Here is an 18,472-nt window from a genome sequence, read left to right as displayed (position 1 = left end):
AATAGGTTCGTTTTTAATTGCCTGATTTCTGCTGTCATTATTGTCATTGGTGGAAATCTATTTCGAAGTGTTTTAAGCCAATAGGAAGTTGGCCTTTGGGTGCTCATAAAATTGGTTAAACCATGGGAAACACACTTGGGTGTTGTCCGGCTTGATGATTGTAACAACGCTAACGTAATGATCAAACACTTTTATATGATTTTGTGACTGATACGTTACGTTCTTATTACTAGTAGAATTTATAAAACAGCTATGAAATTATGATGAGTGGTTTTGTGTATTATTTCTTTGTGTTGCTTTGCTATAGCATTACAAAAACCGATGCAGGTTAGTTTAACGATTATTTTCTTATACGGATGAAAATAATCATGAGTAACATTTGAATAAACTGTCGTTATTACTGATTAAATGTTTCTAATTGAAGCCTTATTTTAGACAATACTACATTAACTTTAAAATAAATTATCTTATTTTTGTCGAAAGTGTTTCATGGCTCCACCAGTCTTGTTTACTTAGTTTAAGACCTTTTAATCGAAGATAGTAACTAGAACTACTTTCGGTTGTATTAAAAGAACATGCTGAAATTGGTTGTTTATTTTATTATTTGCAGACTCAGTAAGATATTATTACGACTACGAATGTAATGAACCTCTCGTCGCAAATTCTAAGTTGACTGCCACATCCAGCTTGAGAGACAGGGGACCAGAGAATGCTAAGCTTTATGGTGAGTATTCCGTCTTAACAACAGTACACATGTCTGGCCTGCATGTTTTCTCTGATATTTATTCTCTTGAATCAATTTTTATCTTAAGAGAATTCATACAACCAGGTCAGAATATGTGCTGTTTGTAGTAGACACATAGTTTTTTTTTACTTTTCTTGCTGTTCATGTTTGGACTAGCAGAAAAGTGAGGCATATTATCCAGTATTCTATACTTCATTATTGAATTTATTTATCACTATAGCTTTTCCATTTTCAGTTTATGTCATAGCATGCTTGTTCATTTTGATTCCTTGTCATTTAGCCTTTGCATTTATCATTATGCAATCAAAATTTAGTTGTGAAAAGAAATAGAGGATTGTGTTCTTTTATATTAGTATTTTTTCAAGCAATTGTTGCATAAAAGTTTGAGATAAAAATATGAAGCTTGAAAAATTAAAAACCTTTGTACCAAATTGAATGAAAGTACTATAAAATAATTTCAAACTGTTTTATTACTTTAAATTTTGTCTCAAGCTTGCCTAAATAGAGTAAAGCAAGGGTGATAATCAGTGCACTTAATATGACTGTGCTAGTGAGTGTTGTAGGCTGTGAGCCAAACTGAAGGCTTATTATTATTTATGTTTGTTTTTTTTTTATTTGGGGTAAAGTCATTTGTTTTTGCATGCTTGTGTGTGTTTAAGTGCCAGAGTTATAGTTATGCTTCTTAACCTGTGAATTGTAAACGAAATATTAAAAATAAGCAACAAGAAGATGTAAAGTAACAGGGTTCATTCGTCTGCAGGTCCATTATCAAAGTAAGCTATATAGTTGGACCTCAGTTACAAAACTAAATAGAAACATTAGTACCAAAATGGCCAGCTCAAACATCAGATGGGCTTTCAATGCTTCTGAATGGAAACCAACCCAGGAGGAAATCATGGCTGCTTCCAGTTACATACAACAAGAGGAGAAGCAGAGAATAGCTAAATTTGTGTTTCAGGATGATGCTAAATCATCCCTTGTGGGCCGTTTGATGTTAAGGAAATTTGTTTATGACACCACCTTCATTCCATACGAAGAGATAAAGTTTAGCAGAGATGAGAAAGGCAAACCATTTTTGTTGGGAGTTGGGGATATACCAGTGACATTCAATGTGTCTCATCAAGGTGACTATGTAGTATTGGCTGGTAATAAAGAAAGAAATATTGGTATTGATGTCATGAAAATAGAGCCACCAGCAAATAAGAACATCCCAGAGTTCTTCCGTTTAATGTCGCGACAGTTTTCGGGGCGAGAGTGGTCGACCATACGCAGTTTTCCCACGGAACAGGAACAGATCGCGTGCTTCTATCGTATTTGGTGTCTTAAAGAAAGTTACGTTAAAAACAAAGGGTTTGGGTTAACAGTGCCTATGCACGAAATAAGTTTCTCTTTGAAAACACGCACGTTGGAAGTGGGGAAAATAGTGACAGACACAGAATTGTTTTTGAAAAATGTTCTAAAGGAGGGTTGGTGTTTCGAGGAAACCTTGCTGGATGAGAGACACGCCGTCGCAGTGTCATTAAACATGGAAGAGAATGGAAACTATGAACCCTGCACACCTTACATTTTTCTAACATTTGACGAAATCGTTAAAGATGCGAAACCACTGCATGAGCGAGACTATAATTTTAGTTCCGATTTCATCGAAAAGCAAATGAAAAACTTTTAGTCTTAATGGGTTGGAAATAATTCTCATATTTTATATTGTTTTAAAAATTAAACTGAATGTTTTTTTTACGTACAATATTTAAAATAAGCTAAGCTTACATCATATAAAAGATGTGTTAAATTTTAAATGTTTGGGTTGCTTTTGAATTATATAGATGTTATAGGTTTAGGGCTACAATATCTAGATGTTAGAATTTCATTAAATGAAAGGAAATAAATAATTATATACGAAACTATACAATTCTTATTTAACCAACTAACAAGTGTACTTACTAACGAGGCAAGCAACGTGAAGTATAAAGTAAATTTTCCCGCATAAAAAAGGTTTGAACGCTTGGACGGCGTCGGAGAATGACTTCGACCAGCAGCTGGTCATAGACCTGGGTAGCGTTAAGAACATCACGCGGGTCGCCACGCAGGGCCGCGCGCACTCGCAGGAGTTCGTGCAGGAGTACCACATCAGCTATGGTTCGAACGGACTCGATTACGTGCAATATAAAGCCGCTGGAGGCGAAGTTAAGGTAAACATAATATCAGACTGTTTCGAAGATGAGACTAACAGGTTGAGAGGTTCGTTTGCATGTAGCTTCTTGGATTTTTTGGCTTCGTAGTTAGTTTAACAGTTGTTTTCTTGGGGTGTAGATGTTTAGTTTGATATTTTGTAGTTTTTTCAAATAGAGAAACACCTTATGGATTAGTTTATTTATAATATGTCTATCTTAGTAGTCAATGTTACTATAATAAGTTGAAATTATATTTTCCAAGCAATACCATGTCGCTATGTTGTTCCATAATGAACATTTGAATAAGCGTTTATGCCATCAAATTTTGAATGTTTTCGTACGACTTTAGTAACAGCTTTTGAATAACTATCTGTGTTTACCTACATAACAGACCTGATTGAGTAGAATATTAGATATAGTCTTGTGAGAAGATGCTTACGATAATACTGTAAATACATATGTACCTGTTGTGTCGTTGGAAAAATAAAGTATATTAGTTTCAAAGTCGAAAAAAAGTTTTATAACTGTTGACAGTTAAGTTTCTGTGTAAGATCTATGCATTCCATTGTGTTTGTCCTCAGTTTAATACTTTCGCTTTACATTCAATGTATCACATAATGTTTATAAGGCTTTGTACTATCTACCAGTCATGTATTTATTAATGTATATAATACACAAACTATCTGATCTCTTCTTTGTCCTCCTAACAAGTCCTAATTTTCTTTAAAAATGCTGATAGAACCCTGATTATGGATGAACTAGTTTATCAATTTATTTGAATTGCAATAAATATCTCCTTTCTATCTAAATATTGCTTTAGACCTTCCAGAGGGGAAGATCTAAAGTATCGAGGTATGTACGAAAAGTCGTAAACACTTCTGGGAAAGGCTTCGTCTTATATAGAAAAAAAAATAGACGTGGCAAAAAAAATGTTGAATAAGAAATCCATAATCAGTTGCACAAACTTCTGGCTGTAACACTAACTAACAATAACGGTGAAGGGACTACGGCTTGGACTGCCCGCGAGAGCTCTTACTACCAGCACCTGACCGTCCACCTGGACAAGCGGCGGGAGTTGCGCGGCATTGCCACCAGAGGCCGCTACGCCACCGACGAGTATGTCTCGCAGTACATGCTGCAGTACTCGGATGATGGTGAGAGCTGGCGGTCGGTCACGCAGGAGGATGGTATCACGCAGGTAACGTACAGGTTTAGGGGAATTGGTTCGGTATCCTTATTAGGTTACGGTTGACTTTTGTTTATGACTATAATCTAGAACTTGTAAATCAGCTTTCTTAGTGGTAAGTAAATAAATGGAGAAAGAAAAATCCTTTTTACTATACTTTTTACTTTTCCTTGCGGGTTCCAAGACAGTTCATTGTTCTCCCGGGACACACCGAACTTAAATGTTTCGGTGGTCTTCGTTGGTTTCGACGAGTTTCAATGCCGGGCGTGTGGCGAGCTAGTCCGAATTAAAACAAAAGTAAATAAAGGCTGATCATGAAATATGCTCTTGTTTTGCTCCAGTCTGTTTTTTGCATTTCTATTTCTTACTTTGTTGTCCAAGATATTTCAAAACTTGTACAGTATTTTGGCACAAGCCTTATGCTAACCTTTGATGATATCATAATGCTTCTGTTGGCATTAAAAACGATAATGGAACAGCAATACTGCCATTTCCGATGTACTGTATTATTCCACGGATCACGTTTCCGCTTCGGTACACAAAGGTGCATGTTGTTGGTACTGAAATATACCTAATACAAGGAACATGCCATGTCCAATATGAAATGACCTACATCCATGTAGAGTAGAGGTCAAAGACGCAATACAAAATTATTGTTTTATTAGTCCAGTATTTGGCAAAGTTTTATCATTTGGTATACATCCAAACCACTGTTTTACGGTAATGAATTATATGAGTCACTGAATGTTTATCCATCTACTTCATTATATCAAAGTGCTTTAGTTCTGTATTCAATATTCATGTATGTAAAACCCACGATACATAGTCAGTACTATTAGCAGATACTATAAAAAACAATGGATGATTCAAAACAAACAAAACATTTCGATGTTTATAGTGGAAACCCTATACGAAAATAATTTACACAAATCAGCCTTGTCATATATATCATCCAATAATAGAAATAAGACTCAAACCTCTTATAAATAGAGTTTGTATTCCTACAGATGTTTGAAGGAAACCATGATGGAAATACGGTGATGAAGAATGAATTTGAAGTGCCTATAATAGCGCAGTTCATTCGTATCAACCCGATGCGATGGCGCGACAAGATATCTATGAGAGTCGAGGTCTACGGATGCGATTATGGTACGTACTAGGTTAAGAATAGATACCATAATCGGAAGCAGTCATTTTTGCGAATATAACTAGACTACTACCAACATGAAAAAGTTCAGATCCGTTCCATATTATCTAGTTGGGTACTGCATCTGTAAATGACGCCAAATTCAATGCGGGGTTTGGCTATAAAGTAACATTGCATGTTACAAGCATGCATATTACCGGCTAATTAAATGGAACTTTTACATTGTAAACGAAACGACATGATTGCCGCAATATGAGCTATTTGATTTAACGGAAAACGAGGTCAGAGAATGTGCTAATTGAATCTGTGTATTTTTATAATTGGGTACCATAAAAGATAATATTTCGAGTAAATTGGACCTAATAAGCTTTCAAATAAAGTTAATATTCGTAAATGCGACTACAAGTTTATCATTTCTGTAGTGGCTGACACTCTCTACTTCAACGGGTCCTCCCTCGTGAAAATGGACTTGCTCCGCGACCCGATATCGGCGTCCCGCGAGGTCATCCGCTTCAGGTTCAAGACCAGTACAGCATCAGGGGCGCTCATGTATTCCAGAGGAACACAAGGAGACTACCTAGCACTGCAGTTGAGGGACAACAGACTTGTCCTCAACATCGATTTGGGTAAGTTGATGCTAGATTAAGGAAGGCATAGCATACGCCGTCGTCTAACAGCAGGGAGGCCTTTGTTTAGTGCTACGATATACTGGGTTGGTTGATTGATTAAATAATAAAGAAAGCACATATTACATTAAATAATGATGGACCGTATCCCATAATCACAGCTCTCTTAGTCTGGAACAGAAAAACATTAAGTCGTATCCGTCAATATCACCACTTTACATGCTGGTCTAGTCGATAAACTTGTATATCCGTATAAAAAAGTTAATCTTGTACCGGAAAATGCTATTTATTTTATAATATACTTATCGAAAAAAATAAAAATGTATGCATGATCTGAGTCTGTCCTTATTTGCCATATTAACCCTAATGACCTTTTGAAGAAGCTTTATATAATTTATATTCATATACTCGATCAATTTTTTTAGGGTTATTTCTAAATTTTCTCGTCTTACTAGGTATTTTTTGCTCTCTGGATCTGTTGACCAGGTCATATTTTGCTCAAAATACGACATTATATTAGTATGAAGTTTAAATGAGTTTGGTCGTCCACCAGGTTCTGGCCAGTCGACCTCGATGTCGGTGGGCAGCCTGCTGGACGACAACATCTGGCACGACGTAGTGATCTCCCGCAACCGCCGCTCCGTCATCTTCTCCGTGGACCGCGTCATCGTGCAGGACCGCATCCGGGGAGAGTTCTCCAGGCTCAACCTGAACAGGGCTGTGAGTATATAGTACCAATCTTTACTAAAAAGTTCTTTCTTGTTTTGAAAGTAGTAGTATATATTTTTCAAAAATTATGCTAAACAGAGATGAGAATGGGCACGTGACAGCGATTCATATGTCTGTCAGTACTTACTAAAAATCTGTAATTTAATTTAATACAAACATGTTTACCAACTTTGGTTAATATTATTAGTTACTTAATTTCCACATGACTGTGTTTTTTACAGTTCTACATAGGTGGTGTACCAAACTTCCAAGAAGGGTTAGTCGTGAACCAGAACTTTACTGGCTGCATTGAGAACATGTACCTGAATGCCACTAACGTCATCCAAGACCTAAAGCAAGGGTATGAGTCGGGAGAGCCTTTCAAGTTCCAGAAGGTCAACACGCTTTATGCCTGCCCTGTAAGTATATTTACAAATGATTCTAATCTTAATATGACACTACACACATTTCTGTAGTGTCATGTTATAGACATTGCTGCAAATCTATTTGAGTATATAGTTCGTGGGACTACTTTCGCAGTTTTTTAAAATATGTTTTGTAACTATGAATATTTATATCTATCTGCCAACCAGGAGCCGCCCGTGGTCCCCATAACGTTCCTGAAGGAGGGCTCGTACGCGAAGCTGCGCGGCTACTCGGGCGGCAACACGCTCAACATCTCACTCGAGTTCCGCACCTACGAGCAACACGGACTGCTCATCTATCACAAGTTTAACACCGAGGGACATGTCAAGGTAAGCTTTTAAGCTTCACAAACATAATTATGTTCAATGTCGACGTCAGAGAGCTCAAAAGATTAGAAATACATGTAAACGTGAAGATATATCTTACTTAATTTTGACGACCTCCGTGGTCGAGTGGCGTACGCACCGGTTTCAAGGTGTCGCTAGCTCTGAGGTCCCGGGTTCGATCCCCGGTCGAGTCAATGTAAAAATTCACATTTCTACATTGTCTCGGGTCTGGGTGTTTGTGGTACCTTCGTTGTTTCTGAATTCCATACCACAAGTGCTTTAGCAACTTACTTTGGGTTCAGAACAATGTATGTGATGTTTTCCGAATTTATTTATTTATTATTTATTTAATACTACACCAAGTTAGCACTTTATTAATAAAGAAGTAAATAGATGCTTTGTGTCTTAAGACAAAATTCTCGTGGCATTTTTATATATCTTTGTTCATAACTGTCATGCAATACTTATAGTCTTAAATACCAACTGAGCTACGTAAAAACTGACACCTATAAATCTGTATAATATATGTAGGTATATCTCGAAGAAGGCGGCGTGAAAGTCGAGCTGGAAACTCCAGGCTCTCCGAAAGTGAAGTTAGACAACTACGCGGAGCAGTTCAATGACGGTCGCTGGCACGCGCTCATGCTGACCATGGCCACCGACAGCCTCACGCTGGCGGTGGACTACAGACCCGTCAGGACCACCAAGAAACTGCGCTTCATGACTGGCAGCACTTATTATATCGCCGGTTAGTATTAAACAGGTTTTTGCTATTAAAGGACATTTTGTATCAGTTACTCAACTATTGATATAGACGCGATTGTACAACATTTTGTCAAAACAGATTTAACTGGGGATAACTATTAAGTACTTGCGCTATTTGTTGTTGTTTGTTTTTTTTTTGCAATTCATTTCACAAAATTGTCAATTGGTCAAACGTCGGATAAGAAAAACCAGAATCATTTTTGGAAGTCTTAAATCGTCTACGTCTATTTCCTTTTATATTTCCACGCTCATCATTAGATCAGAAGTTTCCAATGTTTGTGCTTTTAAATACTGTTATTGCAATCAAACAAATCTGCGTGATACAGGTGGTAAGGCGCCTCCCCGCGGCTTCATCGGCTGCATGCGTAAGATCGCCGTGGACGGTAACTACCGCCTGCCTACTGACTGGAAGAAGGAAGAGTACTGCTGTCCCAACGAGGTGGTCTTCGACGCCTGCCAGATGATTGATAGGTATGACAATATGATTTCATAATATTGCTTTAATAAGTGTCTATGTAATCTTCCCGTTTCAATGTTATATCGAAAAATTAAAATTGCATCGTTGTTTTAGCCTAGAGAATTCCATTTCTGGTTATAGTTTTTTACCCACATTTTGCTACTATTTATATATCAAATCAAAATAATGAAACATTCATAGTAAATTTACACTATCCATTTACACTATCGGTGTCCATCATTTTTCTATGATTGCTGTGTCCAGATGCAACCCGAACCCGTGCGAGCACAACGGCGTGTGCACGCAGACGGCGGAGGAGTTCTCCTGCAACTGCCAGGGGACGGGATACGCAGGCGCCGTCTGCCATACTTGTGAGTCACTGGCGAATATGCTAGTAACTAATGTAGCAAGTAAATTATGTATGAGAGAAAAACTATTTAAAGTGTAAATCTGATTTTTCACGAAACGAAGACGATCAAAATATCAGAGGGAAATTCGACAGGAGTTTTTGCTTTTCCTGTGAGGGGAAGGTTTTTCATACAAGGTAACTTAAAAGCTGAACGCCTTAGGTTGAACCAAACGCTGATTGTCGCGGTCCACCAATTCTTTATGAGTAGATAAATACGTTGATGCGGTACGTTCCGTTGGCCAAATGTATGTAAAAACCCGTCAGCATCGTAAGTAACGTGTCCCTGTCCTGCTACAGCGGTCCACCCGCTGTCGTGCCAGGCCTACAAGAACGTGCAGGCCGTGTCCCGCGCCGCGCACATACACATCGACGTGGACGGCTCCGGCCCGCTGCCCGCCTTCCCCGTCACCTGCGAGTTCTACTGTGAGTACACACATACACACACGCACTCACACACACCCACAATATACAATCATACTCACACGCAACACCAAAAGCCGGTGAACATACTTAGATTATATAAACATAATAGAATAAACTTAAAGTTTTGAATATTATAGCCGGCTTAAAAAAAAATGTTTATTAATTTTAGTCAATATACGATTGACAGCCTTAACATCGATAAGAGTCATGGATAGTTTAACTTGAAAAGTTCGAGTTTCATGATTCATCAAGAGTGGTTTTTCTAACAGCCGACGGGCGCATCATAACGGCGGTACAACACTCGTCCTCTCAGAACACAGTAGTAGACGGCTACCAGGAGCCCGGCAGCTTCCGCCAGGACATCATATACGACGCGAATCGGCAACAACTGGAAGCGTTACTCAACAGATCCGAGAACTGTATGCAGCATCTAGAGTATATGTGCAGGCACTCCAGACTGCTCAACTCACCGAGTAAGGACTTCATGTGTTTAATTTGATTATATTTGATTTAATCGACCTTTTTGTCTTCGACTTTTTATTATAATATTTGCCGGTTTAATTGGTTAAATATAGATTCGTATTTTAACTCTTAGTAAATAGTACTGCGTACATGGCTTTATAAAAGTTGCATGAAAAAAAAATTGTTGAATTTTACGTCAATCGCTTCGTAGGCTAGTTTTTTGCAGCGGCAGTAACGTTGCGTTTTGTGTCATCGCAAGCTGATGTTTTACGAATTGACGGAAAGAAAGGCAAAGCCAAGGTTTGAGGGAAACGCGTTGCACAGGTGGAAGGCTGTTGCGATGATGGAAAATGTGTCAGTGCTGAATAGGTTGGGGGCGAGCGTCTATCCCGCCTCACGTCGTCACAGCATGGAGGTGGCGTATAGTGCATCGATCCTTTTTGACGATGCAACGCACTGCTGCGCCATCGGCCTTAATCAGGAACCCCTGATATCTGAATGAAGTTCATTTATATGTCCTCGTATTCTTACTGTGTGGCGGGGTATTCACTAAGTGGCCGTGTGTGTGTGCAGGCGAGGAGTCGTCGTTCGCGCCGTTCGCGTGGTGGGTGTCGCGCGCGGGGCAGCGCATGGACTACTGGGCGGGCGCGCCGCCCGGCTCGCGCATGTGCGCGTGCGGCCTGCTGGGCAGCTGCCGCGACCCCACCAAGTGGTGCAACTGCGACGCCGAGCACGCCAAGCCCGGCGGTAACCACACGCACCTCACTCACACCTCACTCACACCTCACTCACATACCGCAGATGGCGTCACGCGCATCGACATTGGCACGCAAATCTGCAAGACAGGATATTTTGTTATATTCTAACACATCATGTAAAAATTACATTCTTCGAAGTAATTCAGTTCTCTTACTTACAATAACTTGTTATTATTTCGTTTATTTATTTTGTGATTTTTATAACAATTTGCAATTTCACTTTAGGAAGAAAATGGTTTTTTTTAATGCATTTCCTGCATACTTACCTCAACACAAAAGAAATGATGAAACCCCAAAAACAAAAACAATGATTATCAATGTCTTTATCCAGAATTCCAAGTGGATGGCGGTGAAATCATAGAAAAGGAGTTCCTGCCAGTAAAACAACTACGATTCGGTGACACCGGCTCACATCTCGACGAGAAAGAAGGACGGTATACACTTGGACCACTGTTGTGTGAAGGAGACGGTATGTATTACTATATAACTCAAGTAAAAAATCCAAATATGCAGTCGTAATTAAGTCTAATACCTATCAATCTATTGAAATAATTCTTATTGCAATATTAATAACTTGCAGACAGTAATCAATAACTTCTATTATATTTCTTTTCACACGTAGACCTGTTCAGCAACGCGGTGACGTTCCGTATATCGGACGCTATAATCACTCTGCCGATGTTCGACCTCGGCCACAGTGGCGATATCTACTTCGAGTTTAAGACTACCAAGGAAAACGCTGTGCTTTTACATTCCAAGGTAAGAAACCCTTTTGAACACATTAAAATGCTTGGAACATACCTCATTTGCTCTGGATTTATGATACTGTTTCCTGTTATTGTTGGTTTTTACCTCTTTTCTTGTGAATTCGTGATATGTGACTTTAATACGTGAATTTGGCTTGAATTAATCGGTTTGTATGTTAGGCTGTCTGTAAAGCATTAGTGTTTTCTTGCAGGAGTCTTCTTCAGGTGTAAAATATGGTCACGTTGATTGTATAAAATTCACGCTATTTTGTATTGTTGTATCAGGGTCCCCAAGACTACATAAAGCTGTCTATCATCGGCGGCGATCAGCTGCAGTTCCAGTTCCAGGTGGGCGACACGCCGCTTGGAGTGTCTGTCGAGACCAGCAGCCGGCTAGCTGATAACAACTGGCATTCCGTCAGTATTGAGAGGAATAGGTATGGTTCTTACATGTCTTACATGTATATGAATTTACCAGAATGAAATGTTTGTGTAAATCAAAGTTTTATAGATGTAGTAGGTAGTCTATACATTTTGGTTCTCGGCCACATTTTGCCGGTTTCTAAAATATTTATAGTGATTAGAGGAGTACAAGATGTATTCTTTTCTTTTTGATTATTGTTTTGGTTCTAAAGTTTTTTGGTCGAGGAGGAAAATTATAGTTCAATGAAGATAGTTTGACTATTTTCACGATGCGTATGTGCGTTAACTTTCAATAGAATTCTTAAAGTCTAGTCACATCTAGTCTTCAATCGGTTCCCCCTCAACCCGGCCCGCAGGAAGGAGGCCCGCGTGGTGGTGGACGGCGCGCTGAAGAACGAGATCCGCACCGCCAGGGAGCCCGTGCGCGCGCTGCAGCTCAGCACGGGGCTGGCGCTGGGCGCGCAGCTGGACCGCAAGGCCGGCTTCGTGGGCTGCCTGCGCGCGCTGCTGCTCAACGGCCGGCCCGTCGACCTGCGCGCGCACGCCCGCAGGGGTCGGTTCATTTCAGTTCAATACGCACACAGAGTACGATCTTCTGCTTAAGCCATACGTCGCTGCGGGCCCTGTTATGGCAGTTCCGCAGCCGTCTGGCCAAAACGCGCACCACTTCGTTTTCCAAATGATGATCGTCATCTTAGAACGCGTTTACTCCGCTCATAATTCCAAATTAATATTCTAATGGCCGCATTGATGTGCTACTTGAAACTATTATGTAGCTTCGACCGCAAGATACGGTGTTACTATGCTTTGTTACACAATTTAATTAGAATACGTGATGCGAAGTAAGCAAACCATTTCAGCACATCATTCAAAATAATTTGTAATTTCAAATTGCCGAAGATTTACAAATAATTACAAAACATGATCACATTTCGTTTTATTAGAATATATTTAACTTAACGAACCATAACATATCCCAGGGCTGTACGGCATATCGGAGGGCTGCGTGGGCAAGTGCGCGTCTTCGCCCTGCCTCAACAACGGCACGTGTCTGGAGGGCTACGACTCGTACTCCTGCGACTGCCGCTGGACCGCCTTTAAGGGACCTATTTGTGCTGACGGTATGTAACTAACTTATGACATTTTTTTTACTACAATATATTAATTTATATTTAAGGTTCTTTTGATATTGTTGTATAATTTTATTAGTCCTAAAAATATTTCTTTCTTTCTAGAAATCGGTGTGAACCTCCGTCCGAACTCCATCGTGAAGTACGACTTCCTAGGCTCGTGGCGCTCCACCATAGCGGAGAAGATTCGCGTAGGTTTTACCACCACCAACCCTAAGGGTTTCCTGCTCGGCTTCTACTCCAACATCTCTGGAGAATACCTTACGCTCATGGTGTCCAATTCTGGTAAGTTCTTCTTATAGATGAAGGTTGCTTAACTATTGATTTGACTTGGCCTGGATCTGGACTAGACTGGACTTGGACGATTTGGACTTCGATTTAATATTATACTGAATTTAATTTTAGGTCATCTTCGAGTGGTGTTCGACTTCGGTTTTGAGCGGCAGGAGATAATCTTCCAAGGGAAACACTTCGCATTGGGGCAGTACCACGACGTGCGGCTCTCTAGGAAGAACAGCGGAGCCACTATGGTTTTGCAGGTCAGACTCTATTTATTCCCATATTTTTATAGTCACTTACTTGTTTGATTCCTTGTTTGTCGTTCCGGTTGGATTTTTCTAATTCAATTCCAAGGCACTTCCCGATAAGCTGTCAGGCCGAAATTTTCGAACCCGCTGACAATGCAATTTACCACTTTAAAAACGGCTGGACCGATTTTGATAATTTTAATGGAGTGAAAATTTATGAGTTTTTTGTATCGCCAAATGTCGGTACATTGTATAATCCAGTCAAATTTTAATCTAAATCAACTATCCTCCTCAGGTTGACAACTACGAGACACAAGAGTACAACTTCAACGTGAAGGAATCAGCTGACGCTCAATTCAACAACATTCAATACATGTACATCGGTCGAAACGAATCTATGAACGAAGGGTTCGTCGGCTGTGTGAGTCGAGTAGAGTTCGATGATATATATCCGTTGAAGCTGCTGTTCCAGCAAGACCCGCCGCCTAATGTCAGGAGTTTGGGAGGTAAGGAAGATGACCTTATATATTGTTTTAGTTTGAATGGTGATTTTTTTAATGATTTGTGTATTTTTGGCGAAAGCTCTAGGATATTTTATTTTATCGTTAGAAGCCAATAGTCGGAATAACTGTTTGGCGTTATGTCTATGTTCCCTCTTTTAATAGATTCTTCATGAGTATTAATCGGTATGCATACACCAGCACGATCAGTCACAACTATAATGATCAACCTTTAACCTCTTTATACTTACACAATGTACCTATCTTAGAAATGAGAAATCATTAGTATTATTTGAAGCATTCATATAACATGTTGTGTTCTCTAGGCGGCGTCCTGAGCGAGGACTTCTGCGGCGTGGAGCCGGTGACCCACCCGCCGGCCGCGCCCGAGACCCGGCCGCCGCCCGACCTGGACCTGCAGCGGGACCTCGACCTGCACAACACCGACGAGGCCATCCTCGGCAGTAAGCACTGTTCATAGCACAGCCATGAGGACATGCACTCAAATAGTTATGCTGCTTGTTGCATTTGTGGCATCATTAGAACTTTTTTTTTGAAACGAATTTCGCATTAAAAAAATTGTATTCTCGTGTCATGGAGGTTTTACAAACATTCAAGTCACATGCACAAAGATACTCAGACTCAGAAGCATTCGTGGATTATAAAAGCTTGTTCTATGCGGGGATCGAAGATCGAATCCTTGACACGTTGCATTATGTGATTTGCGTGATTATCTTAACCACTCGGTTATTCGTGCATTACTTTTTTTTTGTACAAAACGAAATACTGTAATTTAAAAATATGATATAATGATTGTTTATTTTTTGCTCGCATTATATATTTTGTTATACTTCACAGCGGTACTGGCGTTCATATTCCTGTTGCTGATCATTGTCGCTATCGTGTTGGTGCGCGCACTCTCGCGGCATAAGGGAGAATACCTCACGCAGGTCAGTATTCGTGTTTTAAATATATTTAAGTGCAACGTATTACTTATTACTGGTTGAAGTTACTATTTCGGCTACACATTCACATATTGAGTAGGATATTAGACTACAATCGCCACATAAGTTCCCGTTAAATGACGAACTTTTCATTTTGTTGCGTCATTAAGTTGTGACGTAATGTTACTTCCTAATACTGACTTTAAACACTGTATATTTTGTTAAAATAAATGTCGTTCTCAATATTTTTGCAAAACAGTCTTTGTAACGTTGTACCGTATTGTCCGCGGTCAGGAGGAGCGCGGCGCGGCGGGCGCGGCCGACCCCGACGCGGCCGCGCTGGCCGCCGCCACCGGCGCGCGCGTGCACAAGCGCAGGGAGTTCTTCATATAGGGGCGGGGCCGTGAGGGGGCATGGACAGGATCCCCCGCTGAGATGAATGACGATGCCAGGCTCAACAGAACAAACAATATCTAACATAAAGGCAACTGAAGGTTGCTCCTGTCTTACTGATATAACCATGCCCAGGTTTTTCACAATATAAAGCAGTACCATCTTTTTCCTGCTCCAAATGTCTTATTAAGTTATGCAACTGGCATCAATATTAACTTACACTCGTCGATGCAACAAAAAAGTTTGCCTCACAAAAATAAACTGACTCTCTCTACCCGCTTAATATATATTCACATTGCTTTCCATCTATTACGCTAAGAGCTCAACAATATTCAATTAAATATATTACAACTTTTTTATATTTACTAAAACATTAACATCAGGACAACATTCAGTTTATAGTAACAGAAAATACAAATGTCTTGATATTTCTGCCTTAAGTCTTCCAGGACCTTAAGGCCTATATTGGCATAACTTAGTATTATATCTATGTTTTCTCACTAGAAATTGTCCATCGGATCTCACTTTCAAATATAATGTAACTTGTAAAGGTTTCTCCCACTAAGTGCCATCGGGCTACTTGCTATCGCTACAAAGTATTATGAATCTCCTTGTAAATCTCATTTTCAATATTAATGACATGTTTTATACCTTCTATACGGTTTATATATTCTACAAATCTATGCTTTCGAATTGTTTTGAATTAGATGTATACAAATAATGTACCTTATATAGGTGTGCTAACTTTGCTTGTTGTCGAGACACATTTAATTATTTGCTTAGGAATTATTGACGTTACAAACAAATGTGGCAACAAGCAAGGTTCGCCCCCTCTTGTATTTCAAAGCAATTGAATTCTTCCATGAACCATGTATATTAAAAAAAAAAAAACAAAAGATACTCGTATATATTTTATCACGATGTTAGGCTAAAATGGAATCTACAGTTCACGCAATAAAGTCGTTATTTGCTTTAAAAATGACATGAAAATGAATACAAACTAGTGTAAGATTAAATTAGGTTCTTTATAGTTTTATAACATTTAATTATCAAGATAGAAATTCTACGTAGACTGCTTATACATAAGCGTATAGATATTATAAGTTTAAGACAAAGCGTGTTTGAATTGGATGACTTTTTTTTTTCGATTTTGTTTCCGTCCAAAATGATGTTTTTCGTTACTTAACAATGATGTGATCATTTTCTTTAAAATATTTTACATTCGGTTTTGTAGGAGATGAAAGGTGAAATTTCGAACAAGTAAGAAAGTGATTTTCGTATGTAAAAAAGTCCCAGTGAAGATGCGAAACTGGTAATAAGACTAAAATAGAAATACCTTTGTCGGTATTATTATTTTTCTCCTACGAACCAAATTGTATTTTTAATTTTAAATTCGATTTTTGTATAATTTATTACAATCGTGTGTATATCATGTAATTATGATTATTTATGTATTATTTACATATACAATTTACAGATTAAGTTTTTTTGATACGGCCACTAGACGAATCCTCTTTCAAGTTCCAAATAAGAATAAATATGAATTAGTGTCATTGCTTTATCGTCGTTAAGGAGTGTTAAACGGATGACGTCATACGATACGTTAATTTAAGTAGCGCGCTCTGATCATGTTAATAATGAATTGGTAATGAAGACGAGGGCTTGTCAACTATACATGAGGACGGTACGTACTTACTTGAGCAATGTGTACTACTAGTAGGCCACTAGGCAAGTTATATTGTTGTTCCAACGGTACTTCTAATCGAGTTGCTCCGATCAAGATGTAATTAATAATCTCAAAAACCTTGAATAGTGTTCGGACACAAAGTACAGGCAACCTCTTAACGCTTTTTACGTGGTCACTATCGAAAAGCTATTGTTAAGATTTTGATGAAAAAAAAAATGGTTTGCTTGTCATGATAGAAATATGACTTGTCTATGGGGACTCTGTGGTAACTTAATATTACCAATGAAAATTGGTCGAAATTGTAAAATAATTAGTCAATTTATAAAATTAAACATTGAGCTCAAGAGATGTATAGTTGATAAAGTTGCACTTTCTTGAATGAATGGTATTTGGTTGTACTTATATGAAGATTAATAAAAAAAAACAATGATTTCTAAACACTAAATTGTAGCTTATTGCTATTGAAATAAAGCTTATTCTAAAACGAGACATAGAACTGATGTAAGTGCGATCGATATCATTCATATTGGCATGTTTGTGAGTAAATATAAGGTGTTTGTGCCTTAATGTAATCAGTATCGGAGCGGCGCGCGGCGGCACATAGAGTAAATCACTGATATGTAGCGTGTTGAGAGTAGAGGTTTTATTTTACTACTTCGAATATCACGAATAAATTTTCCACAAACATATTTATGAAGTTTTATTTTTATAATGTAACCCTGTAAATTATTTTGTTGCCTATGTGCATTACTACATTTTATATTATCGGTGTTTGTATTAAATATTTCAGGGCAGCTCCAATAAAAAATCCCAAGCCTTAAGCAAATTACGCCTTTCGTGGCGTGTCGTATAGTACACAAGTTAAATTTTAAAGCTTACGCAGGACAGTTCACCTAATCACCTTTCACATAGAACCAAGTATGTCCCTATAGCGAAGTAAGTTTTAAAACACCCTTTTTAGTCTTACCTGTCCCATTGACGCGTCCTCAACCTAGTATTGAGAAAGCGGTGACCTATTAGGTCGCATACCTCGCGCCGCACGCGCCAAGCACCTGCGGCACTCACCCCGGCCCGTTTGCAAAACGCTGACGGAGGCCCCTCGTACTTACGTGCGAATATAGAGCTGAAAGGAGGAGGGTTTTATTTGTCGATGGTATTGAAAGCTGAATGGATATTATTATATAAGATACTATTTTGCGCGTCTAGTGGTTTGGCTTATGTAGGTATACTTATAACCTCCGGCTTTGTGCTGGTCGACAAGTTGAAGATTTGGCTTTATTTTTGGTATAAACTGATTAAACGTTGAGACGTTTGATACGTGGACGTGTGGACGGACGTCTTTTTTAAAAAACTAGAAAACAAAACGTGGCTGCCTAAACTTGGAAAGCGAGAATAGATATCACTTATGAAATAATGCTGTGAATGGTACAGTTAACAAGCCCTTACTGATAGTCTACAGACCGAGAAAATAAGATGAATCACCTATCAGATACTTGGTAACAGATTAAGTCGT

General features: G+C 38.9%; 1 protein-coding gene across 3 annotated transcripts; it reads left to right on the top strand.

Annotated features, from left to right (window-relative positions):
• The first annotated feature begins 89 nt into the window (after window positions 1-89).
• On the top strand, window positions 90-17,648 carry LOC113501080 (neurexin-4). Of its 3 annotated transcripts, none has more exons than XM_026882083.1 (25): window positions 90-327; window positions 611-724; window positions 3,918-4,114; window positions 5,110-5,251; window positions 5,672-5,875; window positions 6,429-6,595; window positions 6,826-7,002; window positions 7,177-7,338; window positions 7,867-8,083; window positions 8,427-8,571; window positions 8,822-8,928; window positions 9,264-9,389; window positions 9,659-9,862; window positions 10,425-10,598; window positions 10,941-11,078; window positions 11,232-11,368; window positions 11,641-11,792; window positions 12,135-12,331; window positions 12,759-12,899; window positions 13,014-13,193; window positions 13,314-13,447; window positions 13,731-13,941; window positions 14,262-14,399; window positions 14,794-14,885; window positions 15,174-17,648. In XM_026882083.1, the coding sequence occupies exons 1-25, from the start codon at window positions 261-263 to the stop codon at window positions 15,270-15,272; spliced, it is 3,822 nt and encodes a 1,273-aa protein (XP_026737884.1). In that variant the 5' UTR covers window positions 90-260; the 3' UTR covers window positions 15,273-17,648. The 3 variants fall into 3 exon arrangements, with proteins under 3 accessions (XP_026737884.1, XP_026737883.1, XP_026737886.1); XM_026882082.1 differs by lacking the exon at window positions 3,918-4,114 and adding an exon at window positions 2,738-2,934 and having other exon boundaries at window positions 110-327; XM_026882085.1 differs by lacking the exons at window positions 90-327; window positions 611-724 and adding an exon at window positions 2,847-2,934.
• Window positions 17,649-18,472: the final 824 nt, after the last annotated feature.

This window comes from Trichoplusia ni, chromosome 15, assembly GCF_003590095.1.
Source record: "Trichoplusia ni isolate ovarian cell line Hi5 chromosome 15, tn1, whole genome shotgun sequence".
Classification (NCBI taxonomy): domain Eukaryota; kingdom Metazoa; phylum Arthropoda; class Insecta; order Lepidoptera; family Noctuidae; genus Trichoplusia; species Trichoplusia ni.
This window is presented reverse-complemented; position numbering and strand designations above follow the sequence as displayed.

Coding starts and splice junctions, on each gene's coding strand:
- LOC113501080 (XM_026882083.1), top strand. CDS start 261: ATGATGAGTGGTTTTGTGTATTATTTCTTTGTGTTGCTTTGCTATAGC. Junction 4,115..5,109: donor AGGAGGATGGTATCACGCAG/GTAACGTACAGG, acceptor GTATTCCTACAG/ATGTTTGAAGGAAACCATGA. Junction 11,369..11,640: donor CTGTGCTTTTACATTCCAAG/GTAAGAAACCCT, acceptor TTGTTGTATCAG/GGTCCCCAAGACTACATAAA.